This window comes from Coregonus lavaretus, assembly GCF_964263955.1.
Source record: "Coregonus lavaretus genome assembly, chromosome: 4".
Taxonomy (NCBI): Eukaryota; Metazoa; Chordata; class Actinopteri; order Salmoniformes; family Salmonidae; genus Coregonus; species Coregonus lavaretus.
In genome coordinates, this window is record NC_139991.1 from 31,565,697 (window position 1) to 31,583,779 (window position 18,083).

The following is an 18,083-nucleotide window of genomic DNA, read 5'->3' on the forward strand; positions in this document are numbered from 1 at the left end:
TTGTTCCATATTCATTCTAAAAGCCATGATGAAGGCCATTGATTAAGGCCGAAAGGTCAAGCTTTTAATAGCTGCTTAAATAATATATTGTTTTTATTTGTTAGCGAGCGCTGCGCCTTTTACTTTTCAAAAACCATGATTTAAGAAATATGAATGGGCAACATGTTGACTCATTAAGTCTGAAGTCTGAAGTGCCTGAGATGGAGCTGTCCAGTGGTAGTCTAATTTCTTCCATATTCATTATGAAAGGCATATTTTATATATGAAAGGGACAACAGGTCTGAAGAATCTAGATCTGTCCACTGTTGACATAGACGAAGTGACAGAGAGCTGTTGGAGTTTCCATCTTGATCTCCCTCTCTTTTATCTTCTGTTTGTGCAAGAGGCCAACAGAAGAGGCTCACTGCTTGGTGACGCAACCTCCCCTCTGCTGTTGGGACAATAGAAGCTTTCTACTATGACTTCCACTGGCACAAGACTAGAGGTAGGCTATAGTCCCTGTGGGTACAGTCAAAATCTGGTTTTATGTTTGTAATTTCTAGCCTAAACCTTTTCAAATATGGAATAACAGGCAACTTTATTGATTTCTCTCTGGTGGTGTGTTGTGTGTCATCTCTCATGGACAACAATAGATTTCTGGTGGATTGTAGGCCGCTATTATTACTTGTTTATAAAAGGTTGATGTTCTCAATCAATCAAGCATGAATAATTGAGGATCTCTACACGTTCACAACATGTGTCCAATACTCCCAATCCATGTTATCAGATGAATCTGTGTCCCCACCGTGGTCACATAATATAATCTGTGGCCTCCCTCTCCTGTATACTACATGAGATGGTGGACTGGAGCGACCAGCCCGACTAACGGTTAAGGACAAAACCTCTGTACTCTTAATCAGCTTATTGCTGGCTTATTCAAAGGCCCTCTTTCAGACAGAGCAGCTGCTGCCGCCGGGCCGGGCCCAGTTTGAGTAGAGGGTGTGACTGCTGGCAGGCCTCGCCGATGCAGAGAGACCGGTTGGTGATTAACAAATGTCAGTAGACTTTGGAATCTGGGGAGCCGAGTCAGATGGCATTGTCCTCTGTGCTCAGAGGAAGGTCTCCCAGGTGGCCGGGTCATGCTGGCATGCCTTTCCTCACCCCTCCTCTCTGATATTCAAGCCCAAGGCTGCAGATTTTTGAAAAAGGAAGTTCAGGCATGCTTTGCATTATTAGACCCCTTGTGGAGCTTAGAAGGCAATTCCTAAAATTACTTTTTTTTATCTTCCTGATTGTTAAAGAAGCTGGGGTTGTGTCACTCCAAACGTCTGACCCTCTCGATTTTTTGGGTACAGTAATTTTATAAATCCCAAAGTATAAAATATATTGTCCCCAATAAATGAAATTGCTGTCAGGAAGGCTGGCAAAGTGCGAGGTGGTTTTGCTGAGCTATGCAGGCCATGCCGAGGCAGGCAGGCTGAAGGACTTGGGTACAGGACATCGGGCAGATAGATTTCTGTCAGCAGCTCTCCAGTCACTGTCTGGGCTGTGTCAGGCCCCTATTGTAGTGCACTACTTTTGACCAGGGCCCATAGGAGATAAGGTGCCATTTGGGACACAGCCTCACTGTGAGGAGGATCTGATCCATGGGTCCATGTTGTGCAGTGAGAGCACTGGCTGAACACCTAAGCACACATAGCTGGCTGGCTCCTAAAATGGCTGCCCTTGAAGCTCAAAGGATCTGCTGCACAGCTCATTGCCTGACTGTCAAAGCCCAGATAGAGCAGATGAAAGCATTACAAATACCGTGCATTAACTTGGTTAGGCTGACATGTAGTCACTAAACTGACACCAAGGGAAATAGTAGTAGTAAATTCAGGTTGAGGCTGTTTTCTCCTTTCTTTTTTTACCTCAAGGATTCTTCTTGATATCCATGTCAAAGAACCTAGCTTTAGAATGCAACTTTGTTCTGATGAGAGAGCTGCCAACAGATCAGGGATGGGCCTTTCATGGAGCAGTAACCTGACCCTGGACAACAATGGGGAGCAGGGCTAGCTTCTCAGGGACACACTTGGCAGGCAGCAAGTGCTGTTCCAGTGGAGGTTGACTGGTTGCTGAACGTCAACTGTAATGGTTTAAGTCCAGAGGTCTGCAGCCCAAAAATAACTATCTATGATAGGAGTAATACCAAAACAAATGGACATATAACTCAGTTTCTTCCCTTTCTACCAGAGCTCTGTTGGTTTGTATTTTTGAGCTCTGCAACAGGTTGTATACCATGTTTAACAATGTTTTACCTTTGTATGGTGAACATGTACAGGACCAGGCAAAGGGAGATAATGTGCTCAACTAAAATTTCCATTTAGAGGACACCATTTTGTCCAGAGGTCTGTTGGTTAGCTATAGGTGAGGAAGGCTCATGTCATGTGGCTTTCGAGCTCTGCAACATGTTGTTGTTAAGCTAATTTTACCTTCTGTATAGTGAAACTGGTAGGCTACATTTAGAGGACACCATTTTGCCACAGGTGCAGGAGCTTCAGTATTTCAGGAGGAGACCCAGATGCAGACAGTGTCGAAGTAACAAAAGTTTATTACAAAAACAGGGTGCAGGCAAACGACAGGTCAAGGGCAGGCAGAGGTCAGTAATCCAGATCAGAGTCCAACAGGTACAGAACGGCAGGCAGTCTCAGGGTCAGGGCAGGCAAAGGTCAATAATCCAGGGTGGTGTGACAAGGTACAGAACGGCAGGCAGGCTCAGGGCAGGCAGAATGGTCAAAACCCGGGAAACCAGGAACTTGCGAAAGCCAGACGCAAGGGGGAAAATCACAGGTCAGCTTGACGAAACAAAACAAACTGGCAACAGACAAACAGAGAACACAGATAAAAATACACTGGGGATAATGGGGAAGATGGGCGACACCTGGAGGGGGGTGGAGACAATCACAAAGACAGGTGAAACAGATCAGGGTGTGACGTTCAGATAATCAGGAAATACTAGACCTTATGGTGATAGCGCAAATGCTTCTCCTAGGAAGGGAATGCTGGTGGATGGCTATGTAAGATAGGAACACGAGTGAAATAACAGGGTTTCTAAAATGCAACAGTTTGTAAGCTCTCTACTTTCTATTTTTCTGAACAGTGTAGCCTATATTTTAATTGTAGCTGTCTGGCGCTGATTTTATAGGCCATTGCCATAAGGGCTGGTCAAATCCTATAGACATCTTACCAATAAATGACCCCAGAATGTTATGTTGTGATTTTTCATTGGGCTACACTGTGCTAGTAGTGTGAAGCATTAATCCTCTTTGAAAACCTGCAAATATTAATGTCCTTGGCCTAGACAAATGCACAGCACAGATGACCTCTGGCAAATGTATGGCAAATGTATTAAATATTGCCTCTGCTTCTGCTTTCTGCAGAATTAGACCTAGTGTTTTAGATAAGCTTAAAGAAATGTTAAATCCAATAAAATAATATAAAAAAGAGTGCACATTGCATCGTGAACAGTTTAAATGCTAATGAGTTACGTTTCAAGGTAATGCCGTGTGTCGCTCTGTGTCATCGCACAAAGAAGGGTGGACAAGAGGAGAAAACCATTTGATGAAAAAACTGTCATAACTGCCACATAAACAGCCATTTTATGCCCCAGTCATTTTTCACTCTGTCAGTTTTATTAATGCGTTGAAATATATTTTTCCTTTTTAACTGACACTGAATAGAAACTGAGATGGGTAATTAAGATCTTTTTTTTATGCTCTAAAAACTGGCCTGTTTTATTTTACCAATGTATTTGTTTAGCATACTGTACATACTGTATTTGTGGAAACATATTTTAGAATGGAAAGGTTACCATTTGGATTGTTTGTGGTTCCACACAAGTTCTGGATTTATGTTTGTTTCACAACAAGAATACATATGTGGCATTGGTCTACATGAAAACCTATCCATTTGAAACAGAAATATGAATGAGGTGGCTATATATCTGGTGGCTATGAGTAAGTACTGGAAGTCAGTTTGACTAACAAGCAATGCCATTGGTTAGTTAGAATGTCAAGGTCAGAGGTGACAGGTCATACTAGCTCGAAAGTGATGGTGACATTATCATCAGTTGTGTGTTTCATCAAGGAACAGAATAGCACTGTAGTCACAAAGCTTCCTCTCTCTGTCAGTGGATTCATTCAATCTTATTTGAGAGGGAGCTAGGGCTTGATGCAATCTGAGGGAATTGTTTGTATGTGTGATGTAGATACTGGGATGCAGTCTGACGGTTCTGCGTATCAAATTGCACCCTAGTCCCTATAAAGTGCACTTCTTTTGACCAGAGCCCTATGGGCCCTGGTCAAAAGTAGTGCAATAAATAGGGAATGGGGTGCCTTTTGGGATGCAGTCTGATGGTGCTGCACTCCAGCTGTGGCTTATCCCAAGGTAATAAAAATGGAACAAATCAACTCAGTAATCCTTCCTCAGCTCGCCATTGTTCTTGGAACCATGCAACAACAACAAAAAACAGATCTTCTTCTTAGTATGCAATGCAGTAATGTCAGAGCTGAAGAATCCAGCCTTCTCTCAATGTCTCTAATGTCACATTTCTATCACAGGGTTTTAGCCTACACTGGTGCTAGGCCTAAAGACTCAGACCTTTGGGTTTCCACTCCTGAGGCCTAAATGTGACATGTTATTGTGTGAGACTGAGACTGAGGCCTCACCCATTCTCTCTTGTCTTTTTCTCACCAGGTTTCCCTGATTTTCCAGGGAGTCCTCAGCGATGGAGGTGCTACAGTGCGATGGCTGTGACTTCCGTGCTGAGTCGTACGACGACCTCAAGACCCACATCCAGGATGTACACACAGCCTTCCTGCAGCCCACGGATGTCGGAGACGGAGAGGGGGACGGGAGTCCCTGCCAGTCCAGGTCAGACTCTCTGAACTCCCTCAACCAGACAGAGGGGGATGAGGAAGAGCAGAATAAATCTCCACAAACTGAAACGGGTAAGAGCACTGCATCAACTGTGATGTTTATGGATAAATTATTATGATTAAGGTTAGGATTATTATGCTAAAGATAATGATTGTTATTATTATTAATGATATTGATATAATATGTATAGACATATGTCTTATACTTTGCATACAGTGCCTTCAGAAAGTATTCATACCCCTTGACTTATTGCCAATTTTTTTGTGTTACAGCCTGACTTCAAAATGGATCAATTAGATGTATTTTCTCACCCATCTACACACAATACCCCATAATGACAAAGTGAAAACATGTTTTTAGACCTTTTAGCAAATGTATTGAAAATGAAATACAGAAATATGTAATTTACATAAGTATTCACATCCCAATCAATACTTAGTAGTTTTTCTAGATAAAAAAGAAAACTACCTCAAAATCTGGGGGCTCCCGAGTGGCGCAGCGGTCTAAGGCACTGCATTGCAGTGCTTGAGGCGTCACTACAGACCCGGGTTCGATCCCAGACTGTGTCGCAGCCGGCTGCGACCATGAGGCGGCGCTCAATTGGCCGGGTTAGGGGAGGGTCATGTTTTGGAGGACACATGGCTCTCGACCTTTGCCTCTCCCGAGTCCGTACAGGAGTTGCAGCGATGGAACAAGACCGTAACTACCAATTGAGGAGAAAAAGGGGTAAAAAGTAAAACATCTATATAAAAACATCTATGGCAAGACCGGAAAATGTCTAGCAATGATCAACAACCAATTTGACAGACCTTAAAAATAATGAGCAAATGTTGCACAATCCAGTTGTGGAAAGCTCTTAGAGACTTACCCAGAAAGACACAGCTGTAATCGCTGCCAAAGGTCCTTCTACAAATTATTGACTCAGGGGGGTGATTTCTTATGTAAATGAGATATTTCTACAAACATGTTTTTACTTTGTCATTATGCGGTATTGTGTGTAGATGGATGAGGAAAACAATCAATTTTGAATTAAGGCCGTAACACAACAAAATGTGGAATAAGTCAAGGGGTATGAATACTTTTAGATATTTTAATTAACATTGATATTAATATTTAAGGAAAGACTGTTTTAACATCTATTTTTTCCTATTTTTTTCATTGGCCACTCCTTTGAAACAGACTTTTCAAGTTCGAACCAAATGCCATACAACAAGTCAGCAAACCATCCCAACAAAACTGCAAACCAGTTATTCCAGTGCAAGATCTGTGTCCGTTACTTCAGATCAAAATCTTTGTTGTCTGAACACACCAAGAAGGTACATGGAACCTCACTAAGTGGCGGGAACTCACCAGCCTCCCAGACGTCCAAACAGTCCAACTATAACATCCTTATCCATGACAGTATTGGGAAAGTGTTCTCCTGCCATTATTGTACATACAAGTCTCCACGCAAAGCCAGGATCCTGAAGCACCAGAAGATGTATCATAAAGGAAATCTGGACCCCCCAGAATCTCTGTCTGAGGCTGTTGATGACTCTGAGGCATTATCGTCAGAGGAACCCAGTGAGGAACTAGCAGAGGATGTGGTAGAGTGTGGTATCCTAGAGTCCATGGTTAAACCTCTCGGGAAGTCAAGGGGAAACCAAACGCTTCGAAGAGAGTGGTGTAACAACATGATGAAAAAGCACCGCAACATGGTGAAAATGATTTCAACCATCCAGCCGGGTGGAGAAGGAGAAGGAAGCACAGGCTCTTCTAAATCTGATTCCCCCTCCTCCCCCAGAAGCCCTTCTAACTCCAAAATGGTTTTCAATGACCTGAGTGGCAATGAAGCCTCCTCGGTAATCAACTCCTCGGTTTTCAAGCTCAACAAGCCCGCCTCTGGGATATCACCCTATCAGTATTCCCAGATCCAATCGGTAGCGCCCAACAGCACGGGATCCTCCATTTTGTCTGACAGGTCCACCTTCTTCATGTCCGATGTTTCCAACTCTGCCATGGAGATGGATTCAAGCATGCTTGACGACTCCAGGAGCAGCTCTGAGGAAGACGACGAGGAACTGGGTGATGAGGATGATTCCAATTACACCGACCCCTTGTCAGCTGGAGATTCTGCTAAGCAGCTTCTGTCCGAAGAGGATAACAAGATGCTGGAGACTAAAGGGATACCATTCAGAAGGTACATGAATAGGTTCCAGTGTCCCTTCTGCTCTTTCCTCACCATGCATCGCAGAAGCATCTCCCGTCACATTGAGAACATACATCTATCTGGGAAGACGACGGTATACAAGTGTGATGAGTGCCCCTTTATCTGCACCAGCCCTCTCAAGTTAGGCACGCACAAGCAAAGTCACTCCTTAGACTGGGACACCATGGACCTGACCAGTGAAAGCCCAGGTCCTCAGAATAACGTTACAACAGAATCAGTGAACGGAGGACACGTTGCTGCTTCCAAAGTCAATGGGAAAAAGCTAAGTAATGTGGGCAATGATCTAAACCAGCAAAATCCTCACCGCTGTACACTCTGTAGCTTCTCGACCACCACGCTGAAAGGGCTGCGAGTTCACCAGCAACACAAGCACTCCTACTGTGACGACATGCAAGCTGCCAACTTGGAGGGCTCTACAAACGAGCAACAGGACTCAGAAATGGAAACATTCTCCAGTTCTCCGAGCCAGGTACAAAAAACCCAAACTTCAATTCTAGGACTTGGATCCAAAAAGCACTTAACTGGAAAAACTGCAAGAAAGTCCATCAATGATCTGCCTTTGGATCTGTCTCCAGTCAAGAAGAGAACTAGGATTGATGAAATCGCCAACAATCTTCAGAGCAAGATCAGTCAGCAACAGGAGGATCTGGTGATTAATCTGGAAGAAATGGATGATGAAGAGGAAGGAGAGCTCAACATTCATGAAGATGCAGGCAGAGACAAGGAGGAGAACAACAGCGAGAGTAAAAATCATGGCTATGTTTACAACAAGATTTACGAAGGCCGGGTGGGGAAAAGAAAAAGAACCCTCACGTCAAAGCTAAGAAACATTCCCATCGCGATGACACTCTCTGACGATGAGGACAATGAGTCTGCTGATCCTAAAGTGGATCTCCAAGACCAGAGCAGCCAAGACAGCCGGGACACTTCTTTCCAGGAGAACCTGGACTATACAGAGGACTCTGGGATGGCACGCTTCTATTGCAAGCACTGTGACTACCATAACAAGTCAGCCCGCAGTGTGAGCACCCACTACCAGAGAATGCACCCCTACATTAAGTTTAGCTTTAGATACATCCTCGACCCTGAGGATCAAAGTGCCGTCTTCCGTTGTCTGGAGTGCTTCATTGAATACACCAACTTCAACAACCTTCATGAGCACTACATGGATCACCACCCAGAAGCCAGCAACGTGCTGAACTTCAACCAGCCGGATTTGGTGTACATGTGCCGCTTTTGTTCGTACACAAGTCCAAACGTCAGAAGCTTGATGCCCCATTACCAAAGAATGCACCCTGAGGTGAAAATAAACAATGCTATGATCTTCTCGAGTTACGTGGTGGAACAGCAGCACAAGGGAGCAGAATCTCAAACGCTGAGAGAAATTTTAAATTCCGGTCCCAAGAGTTTCACATGTAGCTCCTCCACTTCCACACCCAAGTCCTCGTCCAGTCCTGTGCTCAAAAGTGTTGCAAAGACACAAGATTCAAGCTCCGAGACGGAGGCCCTGAAAGAGGTTGGTAATGTTGTGGTCTATGACTGTGACATGTGCTCCTTTGCTAGCCCTAACATGCACTCTGTATTGGTTCACTATCAGAAAAAGCACCCAGAGCAAAAGGCCTCATATTTCCGCATTCAGAAAACCATGAGAGTTATCACAGTCGATAGGCCACAGTCAGCAGGCAACTCTTCTTACAATGTCAATATACCAACCCCTGCTAAGTCGCCAAGCGCCGCCATGCCATTTGGTACAGATGAGGAGATATACTACTGTAAACATTGTGTGTACAGCAACCGCTCTGTAGTGGGAGTTCTTGTCCATTATCAAAAGAGACATCCAGAAATAAAGGTGACAGCGAAATACATCAAGCACGCCGCTCCCACCCCTGGGTTGATGAAACTAATGGATGAGCTTCAGATTGCACCCCCAAAGCAGTTTCTCAAACAGTTCAACAACAACGGATTTGATGGGTCCAGCAATTCTCACGCTAGAGTTGGCACAGAGAAAGGAGAAGCAGAGATGCTTTTCTTCTGTCAGCATTGTGACTACGGGAACCGCACTGTAAAAGGAGTGCTTATTCACTACCAGAAGAAGCACAGGGATGCAAAGTCCAATGCTGACCTTGTACGCCGACACACTGCAGTGGTCCGCAGTCAACGAGAGCGAGTGCAGATGGGCCAGTCAGGCACTGCCGCCTCTGCCATAGCCCCTGCTGCTCCCACCGAGACTGAGACATCCTCCGGAGCTCTTCGCTCACTGAAGTGCAGGAACTGCTCTTATACATCTCCATATGTGTACGCATTGAAGAAGCACCTGAAGAAGGATCATCCTACTGTGAAGGCTACAGCCATGACCATTTTACACTGGGCTTACCAAGACGGCATCCTGGAGGCTGGTTATCACTGTGAGTGGTGCATCTACTCCCATGCGGAACCCAACGGGCTGCTAATGCATTACCAAAGACGCCACCCAGAGCACAATGTTGACTACACGTACATGGCCAGCAAGCTGTGGGCGGGGCCTGATACTACCGCCTCCCAACCAGGGGGGAACCCTGGGGACAGTAAGCACTACCAATGCAGAGATTGTGCCTTCGAGGCGTGCTCCATCTGGGATATTACCAACCACTACCAAGCTGTCCACCCCTGGGCCGTCAAAGGGGATGAGTCTGTGCTATTGGACATAATCAAAGGTCCAAGGTCCCAAGAGAAACTCCACCCCTCAATGGCTAAAGGACCACCTTTCACTTTTCTTCCGACTGCTCATGATGAAGGACCACTGGATATCCCTACGCCACCTCAAGAGCACCAACACCACCAATACCATCCCAGGCTCTCCCACACAAGCACCTCAATCGCCAACAACCCCTACCAGTGCACTGTATGTCTGTCTGAGTATAACAGCCTACATGGACTTCTGACACACTATGGCAAGAAACACCCAGGCATGAAAGTCAAGGCGGCTGACTTCGCACAGGAAGCTGACATAAATCCAAGTTCGGTTTACAAGTGCCGACACTGTCCATATGTGAACTCACGCATCCATGGAGTTCTTACTCATTACCAGAAGAGGCATCCATTGGTGAAAGTCACCGCTGAGGATTTTGCGGATGACATCGAGCAGGTTAAAGATATAACTGAAGTGGATGACAAGTGCAAGACCCAAAGACAGGGTTACGGTGCGTACAGATGCAAAATGTGTCCGTACACTCATGGGACATTGGAGAAACTGAAAATTCACTATGAGAAATATCACAATCAACCAGCTTCAGATATGTTCAAGCCTTCCCTCATGCAATATTCCACCTTGAAAGATGAGGCGATCGCTGAATGCAGTGCCACAAGTGTACCATCAGAGGTACAAGAGGTTAGCGAATTCAAACTTGCTCTTACCCAGTTCCCTATCAACAAAGGAGAGACCCATGCTGTGTTTAGGTGTCAGCTCTGCAAGTACTTCTGCTCAACCAGAAAAGGCATAGCTCGACACTACCGCATCAAGCACAACAACGTCAGGGCTCAGCCGGAAGGCAAGAACAATGTCTTCAAGTGTGCTCTCTGTTCATACACCAATCCCATTCGCAAAGGCCTGGCGGCGCATTACCAGAAGCGTCATGACATTGATGCCTATTACACACATTGCCTGGCAGGCTCCAAGACTTTGACGGAGAAGCCCAGTAAAGTGGTGGTGCCCGTGGCATCGGAGGCTGAAGGGTCGGAGCTGAGCGAGGAGCTACGATTGGCCGTGGAGAGGAGGAAGTGTTCGCTCTGTGCGTTCCAGGCCTTTAGCAGGAAGAGCATAGTTTCACACTACATCAAACGCCATCCAGGAGTCTTCCCCAAGCGGCAACACACCAGCAAGCTCGGACGCTACTTCACTGTGCTCTATGCCAAAGAACCCGAACCTGTTGAAGAGGTAACAGAAGTGGTGGAGGTTGAACCGAAGCCCGAACCAGAGGGAGAGGTTGCCGAGTGGCTGCCTTTCAAGTGTCTAAAATGCTTCCAGCTATCCTTCAGCACAGTCAAACTTCTCTCCATGCACTACAACGACCATCACAGTGGCAAGGACCACAAACAGGACTTTGTCATCCACCCCAGCCTCACGGAAGATGGGATGGAGACAGAACTCTATCAGTGTTCCCACTGCGAGTTGAAGTTCCTGGGCCTTCCTCTCCTCAGCACTCACCTGATGAACCATAACGAGGAGTTCCAGAAGAGGGCGATGCGGCAAGAGAGGAGGAAGCAGCTCCTTAGTAAGCAGAAGTCGTCCGAGCTGCTGGAGACAAAGCCTGAGAAAGTGAGTAGAAGAGTTTACAAAAGGATGGTGATTTATCATCTCAGTAAAATACTAGATGTGGCCATTGTTTTGGACTCAGAGTAGAATGAGACTGTGCATAATAACCAACAGTATAGGGAGCGTTTTCAGTGTATTGGGCTAACATGGTAATGTTACACATAGTATTGATGTTTAAAGTTTTATCGTTAGAAATTAAATCAGTTATAAAGAATATCAGTGGAATGAGTGTAAGGCTGTTAGATTTACCACCTTTTCTTCCGTTTTTCTTTTATTTTAGCTGGTGAACAATGCTGACAAAGCACCGATCGGCTACAGGTGTAACTTCTGTGTGGAGGTCCACCCCACTCTCAGAGCCATCTGTAACCACCTGAGGAAACATGTCCAGTACGGGGAGGTCAAAGAGGGCCATGTCAAGGTAAGATGATCCCATTGCCAAGAGTTTGGTAACACACAGGGGTAATACATGCTCTTGACAAGTCTTACAGTGCATTATAACCACATCATAATGCATTATACCTTCAGGATTTAACTGGTTAAGTGTAAACTGCCCAATTTCGGGGACTTTCATTATTATTGAATTGAATTGAGTTCGCCTCGGAAGACCCTGGGGTATCAGGGTACAGTTCCGATTACAATTTCATTCGCTGGTCAGACTGTCCATCAATTTGTGGCAGAAGGACACGTCGCACCCTCATATGCCACATATCTTTGGAAAGCTAGGAACCTTCTGCATTGATGGGCAACTAGCCACATCCCACTGGGCGCAAACTGGTTGAATCAACATTGTTTCAACTTAATTTGTCAACTTATTGTGACATGGAATCTATGTGGAAAATACATTGGATTTTGAGGGTAAAATTTCAACCACAGGATTATGGCATCATTGTAACCAATTTTGTATTACATATGTTGAATTTGTACCTTTGAAACAACGTCAGATCTTCAACGTTAAATCCACTATCAGAAAAGAAACTATAGGCTGGGCTGCACCTCCTACTGGAGGGTTGAACTATCTACAGCTATTAATTTAGTCTCCCATCCAAGCCCTGCTTTGCTTTAGTAGTTGTCACTGACTACTACCAATGTGCTATCGTGAGAATGATTATTGAGAGATCTCTTAATAACTAAATATATTCAATGTTGCTATCGAAGTTATTCCAAAGAGTAGGTTTAACAGAGTAAATGAAATGTAACCATACTTTATAAGTCATATATCATCAATGATACTATTTAGGCCTATAGCATTTGCAAAGTCATCAACAGCTGTTTCAATTCAACCCAGGTTTCAACAAAAAATGGCTTCAAGTTAATCATTAATATGTTGGATTCAGTCAAAGAATAGGACTAAATCAAATGAAACTTTATTTGAAGTGCATTTAAAAAATGTCTTTAACTTTGAGATTTAGTTGAGATGGAGATGTGAATCCACTATATCAATTATTAAGTTGTAGACAAACTGGATATTGAATTTTGTTTGGTTTTCAATGCAACCAAATATCAACATTTGAAGGAGATGTATCTTCTGCTTTGATAGTTCCATCTGTGCCACTGACTTATTCTGGCTTTAATTCCAGTTTGTCTACAAACTAATAATTTATATGTTGGATTCATGTCCACATCTCAACCAAAAACCTAAGTTAAAGAATAGGTCTGTGGAGATCTTCACAATTGCTATAATAATCTGTGCAGAATCTCGAACCGCATTGATCACTTCCACTATATACTTTTAATGTAATCTCAACTGCAATCCAGGTCATTTGGTTGTGCTATTAGATGAAGCACAGTGATAACACATTAATCTGTTGTATAAATAAACAACATATCTGACATTGTATTCTCATTTGAACTTTTAAATGGTTGAAAGCGCAGTGATAAGGATGACAACTAAACCAAAAATCAGACATTGTTTTTCCATTGGAATTGGGTTGTGGTTTTAGATGGTTAAAAGCATAGTGAAAACACATTGGAAGTTCAAAACAATTTTGGCTGTCTTTTTGAGTTGGTGAATATAGGTTGTAATCTCATTGATCAACATCTCAACCAAATATGACCCAATTATCACCATTGAAATTATGTTGTGTGCCCAGTGGGATCGTTCTACAACAAACACAAATGATTTTATATTGAGTTTAATAAAAAAAATACCAAATGTGTAGATGTGAAACAAAACCTTTGTGTTCATCACAGATGGACAACTTTTATAGGAGATAAAAGTGGAGATTGTTACAAATTTGTGAGTTTTAGGAGGGGAGGGACACAAGAATGAATGAAAGCCATGACACAAAAATAAGGCTACTTTTCCATAACCACAAGTTATATGTTCATTTATTACAGTAATAAGGCAGCTGATATCTTATAGGATGTAATTTGTAAAGTTGATTGTAAATATATGTAGATTATCCCAAAAGGTACAGTACCAGTCAAAGGTTTGGACACACATACTCATTCCAGGGTTTTTCTTAATTTTTACTATTTCCTACATTGTAGAATAATAATGAAGACATCAAAACTACGAAATAACACATATGGAATCATGTAGTAACCAAACAAGTGTTAAACAAATCAAAATATGTTTTATATTTTAGATTCTTAAAAGTAGCCACCCTTTGCCTTTATGACAGCTTTGCACACTCTTGGCATTCTCTCAACCAGCTTCATGAGGTAGTCACCTGGAATGCATTTCAATTAACAGGTGTGCCTTGTTAAAAGTTAATTTGTGGAATTTATTTCCTTCTTAATGCGTTTAAGCCAATCAGTTGTGTTGTGACAAAGTAGGGGTGGTATACAGAAGATAGTCCTATTTGGTAAAAGACCAAGTCCATATTATGGCAAGAACAGCTCAAATAAGCAAAGAGAAACGACAGCTCTTCAGTACTTTAAGACATGAAGGTCAGTCAATCCGGAAAATTTCAAGAACTTTTAAAGTTTCTTCAAGTGCAGTCGCAAAAACCATCAAGCGCTATGATGAAACTGGCTCTCATGAGGACCGCCACAGGAAAGGAAGACCCAGAGTTACCTCTGCTGCAGAGGATAAGTTAATTAGAGTTAACTGCACCTCAGATTGCAGCCCAAATAAATGCTTCACAGAGTTAAAGTAACAGACACATCTCAACATCAACTGTTCAGAGGAGACTGCGTGAATCAGGCCTTCATGGTCGAACTGCTGCAAAGAAACCACTACTAAAGGACACCAATAAGAAGAAGAGACTTTCCTGGGCCAAGAAACACGAGCAATGGACATTAGACCGGTGGAAATCTGTCCTTTGATCTGATGAGTCCAAATTTGAGATTTTGGGTTCAAACCGTTGTGTCTTTGTGAGACGCAGAGTAGGTGAACGGATGATCTCCGCATGTGTGGTTCCCACTATGAAGCATGGAGGAGGAGGTGTGATGGTGTGGGGGTGCTTTGCTGGTGACACTGTTAGTGATTTATTTAGAATTCAAGGCACAATTAACCAGCATGGCTACCACAGCATTCTGCAGCGATACGCCATTCCATCTGGTATGCGCTTAGTGGGACTATCATTTGTTTTTCAACAGGACATTGACCCAAAACACACCTCCAGGCTGTGTAAGGGCTACTTGACCAATAATTAGAGTGATGGAGTGCTGCATCAGAAGACCTAGCCTCCACAATCACCCGACCTCAACCCAATTGAGATGGTTTGGGATGAGTTGGACCGCATAGTGAAGGAATGCAGCCAACAAGTGCTCAGCATATGTGGTAACTCCTTCAAGACTGTTGGAAAAGGATTCCTCATGAAGCTGGTTGAGAGAATGCCAAGAGTGTGCAAAGCTGTCATCAAGGCAAAGGGTGGCTACTTTTAAGAATCTAAAATATAAAACATATTTTGATTTGTTTAACACTTGTTTGGTTACTACATGATTCCATATGTGTTATTTCGTAGTTTTGATGTCTTCACTATTATTCTACAATGTAGAAAATAGTAAAAATAAAGAAAACCCTTGAATGTGTGGGTGTGTCCAAACCTTTGACTGGTACTCTATGTCAGGCCATATTCACAAATTGTTCATGAATAGGTTGTTCATAGCATATGAAATCATTATATTTTCATACGATTCATACTGTTTGCTATTTACTATATCTTGTGGTTTGAAAAGTGAATACAACTCATAAATAAATAATGAAGAACAAAAAAAGCTGAAAATTAGATATTTCTAGCAGTATACAGCATTACCGGGTACTGTTCATGGCCCTCTCATAATAATTGGCCCTCTCAATTAAGTTGGCATATTTAGTGTATTTAATTTCCTCTCGCATACAAATCTTGCTCATAGAAATGTTAATGATTTATATGCATATTATTCATGTACATGCATTCTGATTGTTAAATACTTTCTCACAAATAGAATTATGATGTATTATTATGTTTTTTTCATCCCATAACTCATTTTAGCCCTTACCCGCTCAAAAACAAGAAATGTAATTAAAAATTATTTCAGCTGAAACTGAAAGGTTACTTCTGAAGCTGCTTTGCAAATAATACAATTCCCCTAAAACTTCTCTCGAAAATACACTGTGTCCCCCAACTCTTTAGTTCAGAGTCCGATTTGACTTTTAACTCTTAGCCCAAAGAGACCCCCACACTGCCAAAGTATGTTTGTATAGATGGCAGGGTTCTGTTTAAAAAAATATATATTGCAACGGTGGCCCCTGGGTAGACAGTCTGTCAACTTCCCCTGGAGAAAACAAGTGAGGTAGTCCCTCCTGACCGTTGCAGGCAGGCAGGGGGAAAAGAGGCCATAACATTGAGGGCAGCAGTTAACCATTTCAACATTAGCATTCCGATGAGGTTGCCAGGGACTTGGCAAAGGGACGGCAGGCCCGAGGATTTAACGTCTCACCCAAGACAGAAGCCAAATTAAGGCCTTGTTGGTTCTGCAGACCAGGGCCAGGCCAGTCCAGGCAGTTGTGTACTGTATACAGAAGATGACATGGCTGAAGTCCTTTTCAGAACACTATAAAATCTCTGGATATAACATGATGAAATAATGGCAATAGGAAAAAGACAAATAATAACTCACGATTTACAACAATCCTTTAAATGTACCACAAAAATTATTAAATACTTAGGATGCTTAATAAGTGACAACAAACAACAAATATATGAAGATAACGTTATTCCATTACTCAACCATATGAAAGCAGATCTAATTAAATGGAATAATCCTCCCATAAATCTTACAGGTATTTTCAGTAATACCAATTACCCCACCGAAGACATTCTTTAAAAAAGTATACTTGGTCATAACAGACTTTATATGGGCTAATAAAATTCATAGAAAAAAAGGAAAGTTTTACATCTTCCTAAGTCTGAGGTGGTTTTAACCTTCCAGACTTGGAATTGTATCAACTCGATACCCAAGGCTTTTACTTGTGACATATAGTTAGTTAAATGCACTAAAGAGTAAAAATGGGTGCAAATGGGTGCATGCTCATCCCCAGAATATTTTTACGCGTCTATTTTCAAAGGATAAAGCTAAGAACCTTAACAACTTCATAATTAAGAACACTATAACAATATGGAAGAAAATGAAACATATTCCACAAGAACCATTATCACTCCCTAAAAACACAACCTTATAGAACAATCCTTGGAAAGCTTTTCAGAATTCACCGATAAATTGGTCCACATGGATACGTAAAGGCATAGAAACCGTAAATGACTTTGTAACACGAAATATATGTATTTCCATGAAAGAATTAAAAAGTAATTTTGGACTGACCAATGTAGATAGTTTCAAATACATGCAACTTAAAAGTTACATATCACAAAATTTATATTTGAAATATTTTGGACATCAGAGCAACCTTGAGGGAATCTTATTTGAGTCATAAAAGGATGTTCATATGATAGGTAAGATATACAAAACCTTGTAGAGAGCATATCCAACTGACAATCTCTTAGAAAAAAATATTAAGTATTGGAACCAAGACTTAAAAAGAACTGACCAAATTCACAAATTCTACAGTACATGCTTTCTGTGAATGCTATAAAGTCCAAAAGTTATGGGCGGAGCTAGAAAATTGGCTGTCAGAAGTATTACAATGCAAACTTACTTTTAATCCGTCTGTCTGCATATTTCAAGACATGGCATATGGGGGTGTAGTGGGATACCCAATGGGCTGGATGATTCCCTTCTCATCTTGAAAAAAACTATATTAAAAAAGTAATCCGCCATCATTAACACAATGGAAAAATCGAATGATTTATTATTGAAATAGCATGGGCGACCGAGAACAACTAATGGGTACAATTTAAGTCCATGTGGCAAACAATAATGCAGGCGCTAGGGATGGGGGTGTGAGCATGCAGGTCTGGGCACAGTAGACATGTAGTCGTTTTCTTTGTACGTCTGTAAGTTGTTGTTTGTATTTGGTGTAAAAAAATAAAAAAATAAAATAGACAAAAAATTACATTTTATAGGAAAGAGAGAGAGAGCGAGAGAAGTCATCTTCACAACAAAACCGCTGGAAATTTGCCCCCAACTAAAGTGAGAAACTCACGAGAAGCGGGTGGGCGGAGCAAGCAGAGCGAGGCGGATAGAAAGGACTGGACAAGCAGAGCAGTGACTGTATGCAGGGCCGGATTAAGAAATCATAGGCCCCACGGCTTTGAGTTAAAAATAGTTAAAAGTAAGAAAAATACGAGGTAGTTGAGG

The 18,083-nt window shown here is 42.5% G+C and overlaps 1 protein-coding gene across 1 annotated transcript in view; it reads left to right on the forward strand.

Annotated features, from left to right (window-relative positions):
• The window catches only part of znf462 (zinc finger protein 462), a 91,665-nt gene that overhangs the window by 32,630 nt on the left and 40,952 nt on the right, over positions 1-18,083 (forward strand). Inside the window, exons 2-4 of the mRNA XM_084159569.1 lie at positions 4,714-4,967; positions 6,076-11,399; positions 11,677-11,814. Coding sequence (XP_084015695.1) covers positions 4,745-4,967; positions 6,076-11,399; positions 11,677-11,814 — 5,685 coding nt within the window. The 5' untranslated portion in view covers positions 4,714-4,744. The remainder of the gene's footprint in view (positions 1-4,713; positions 4,968-6,075; positions 11,400-11,676; positions 11,815-18,083) is intronic.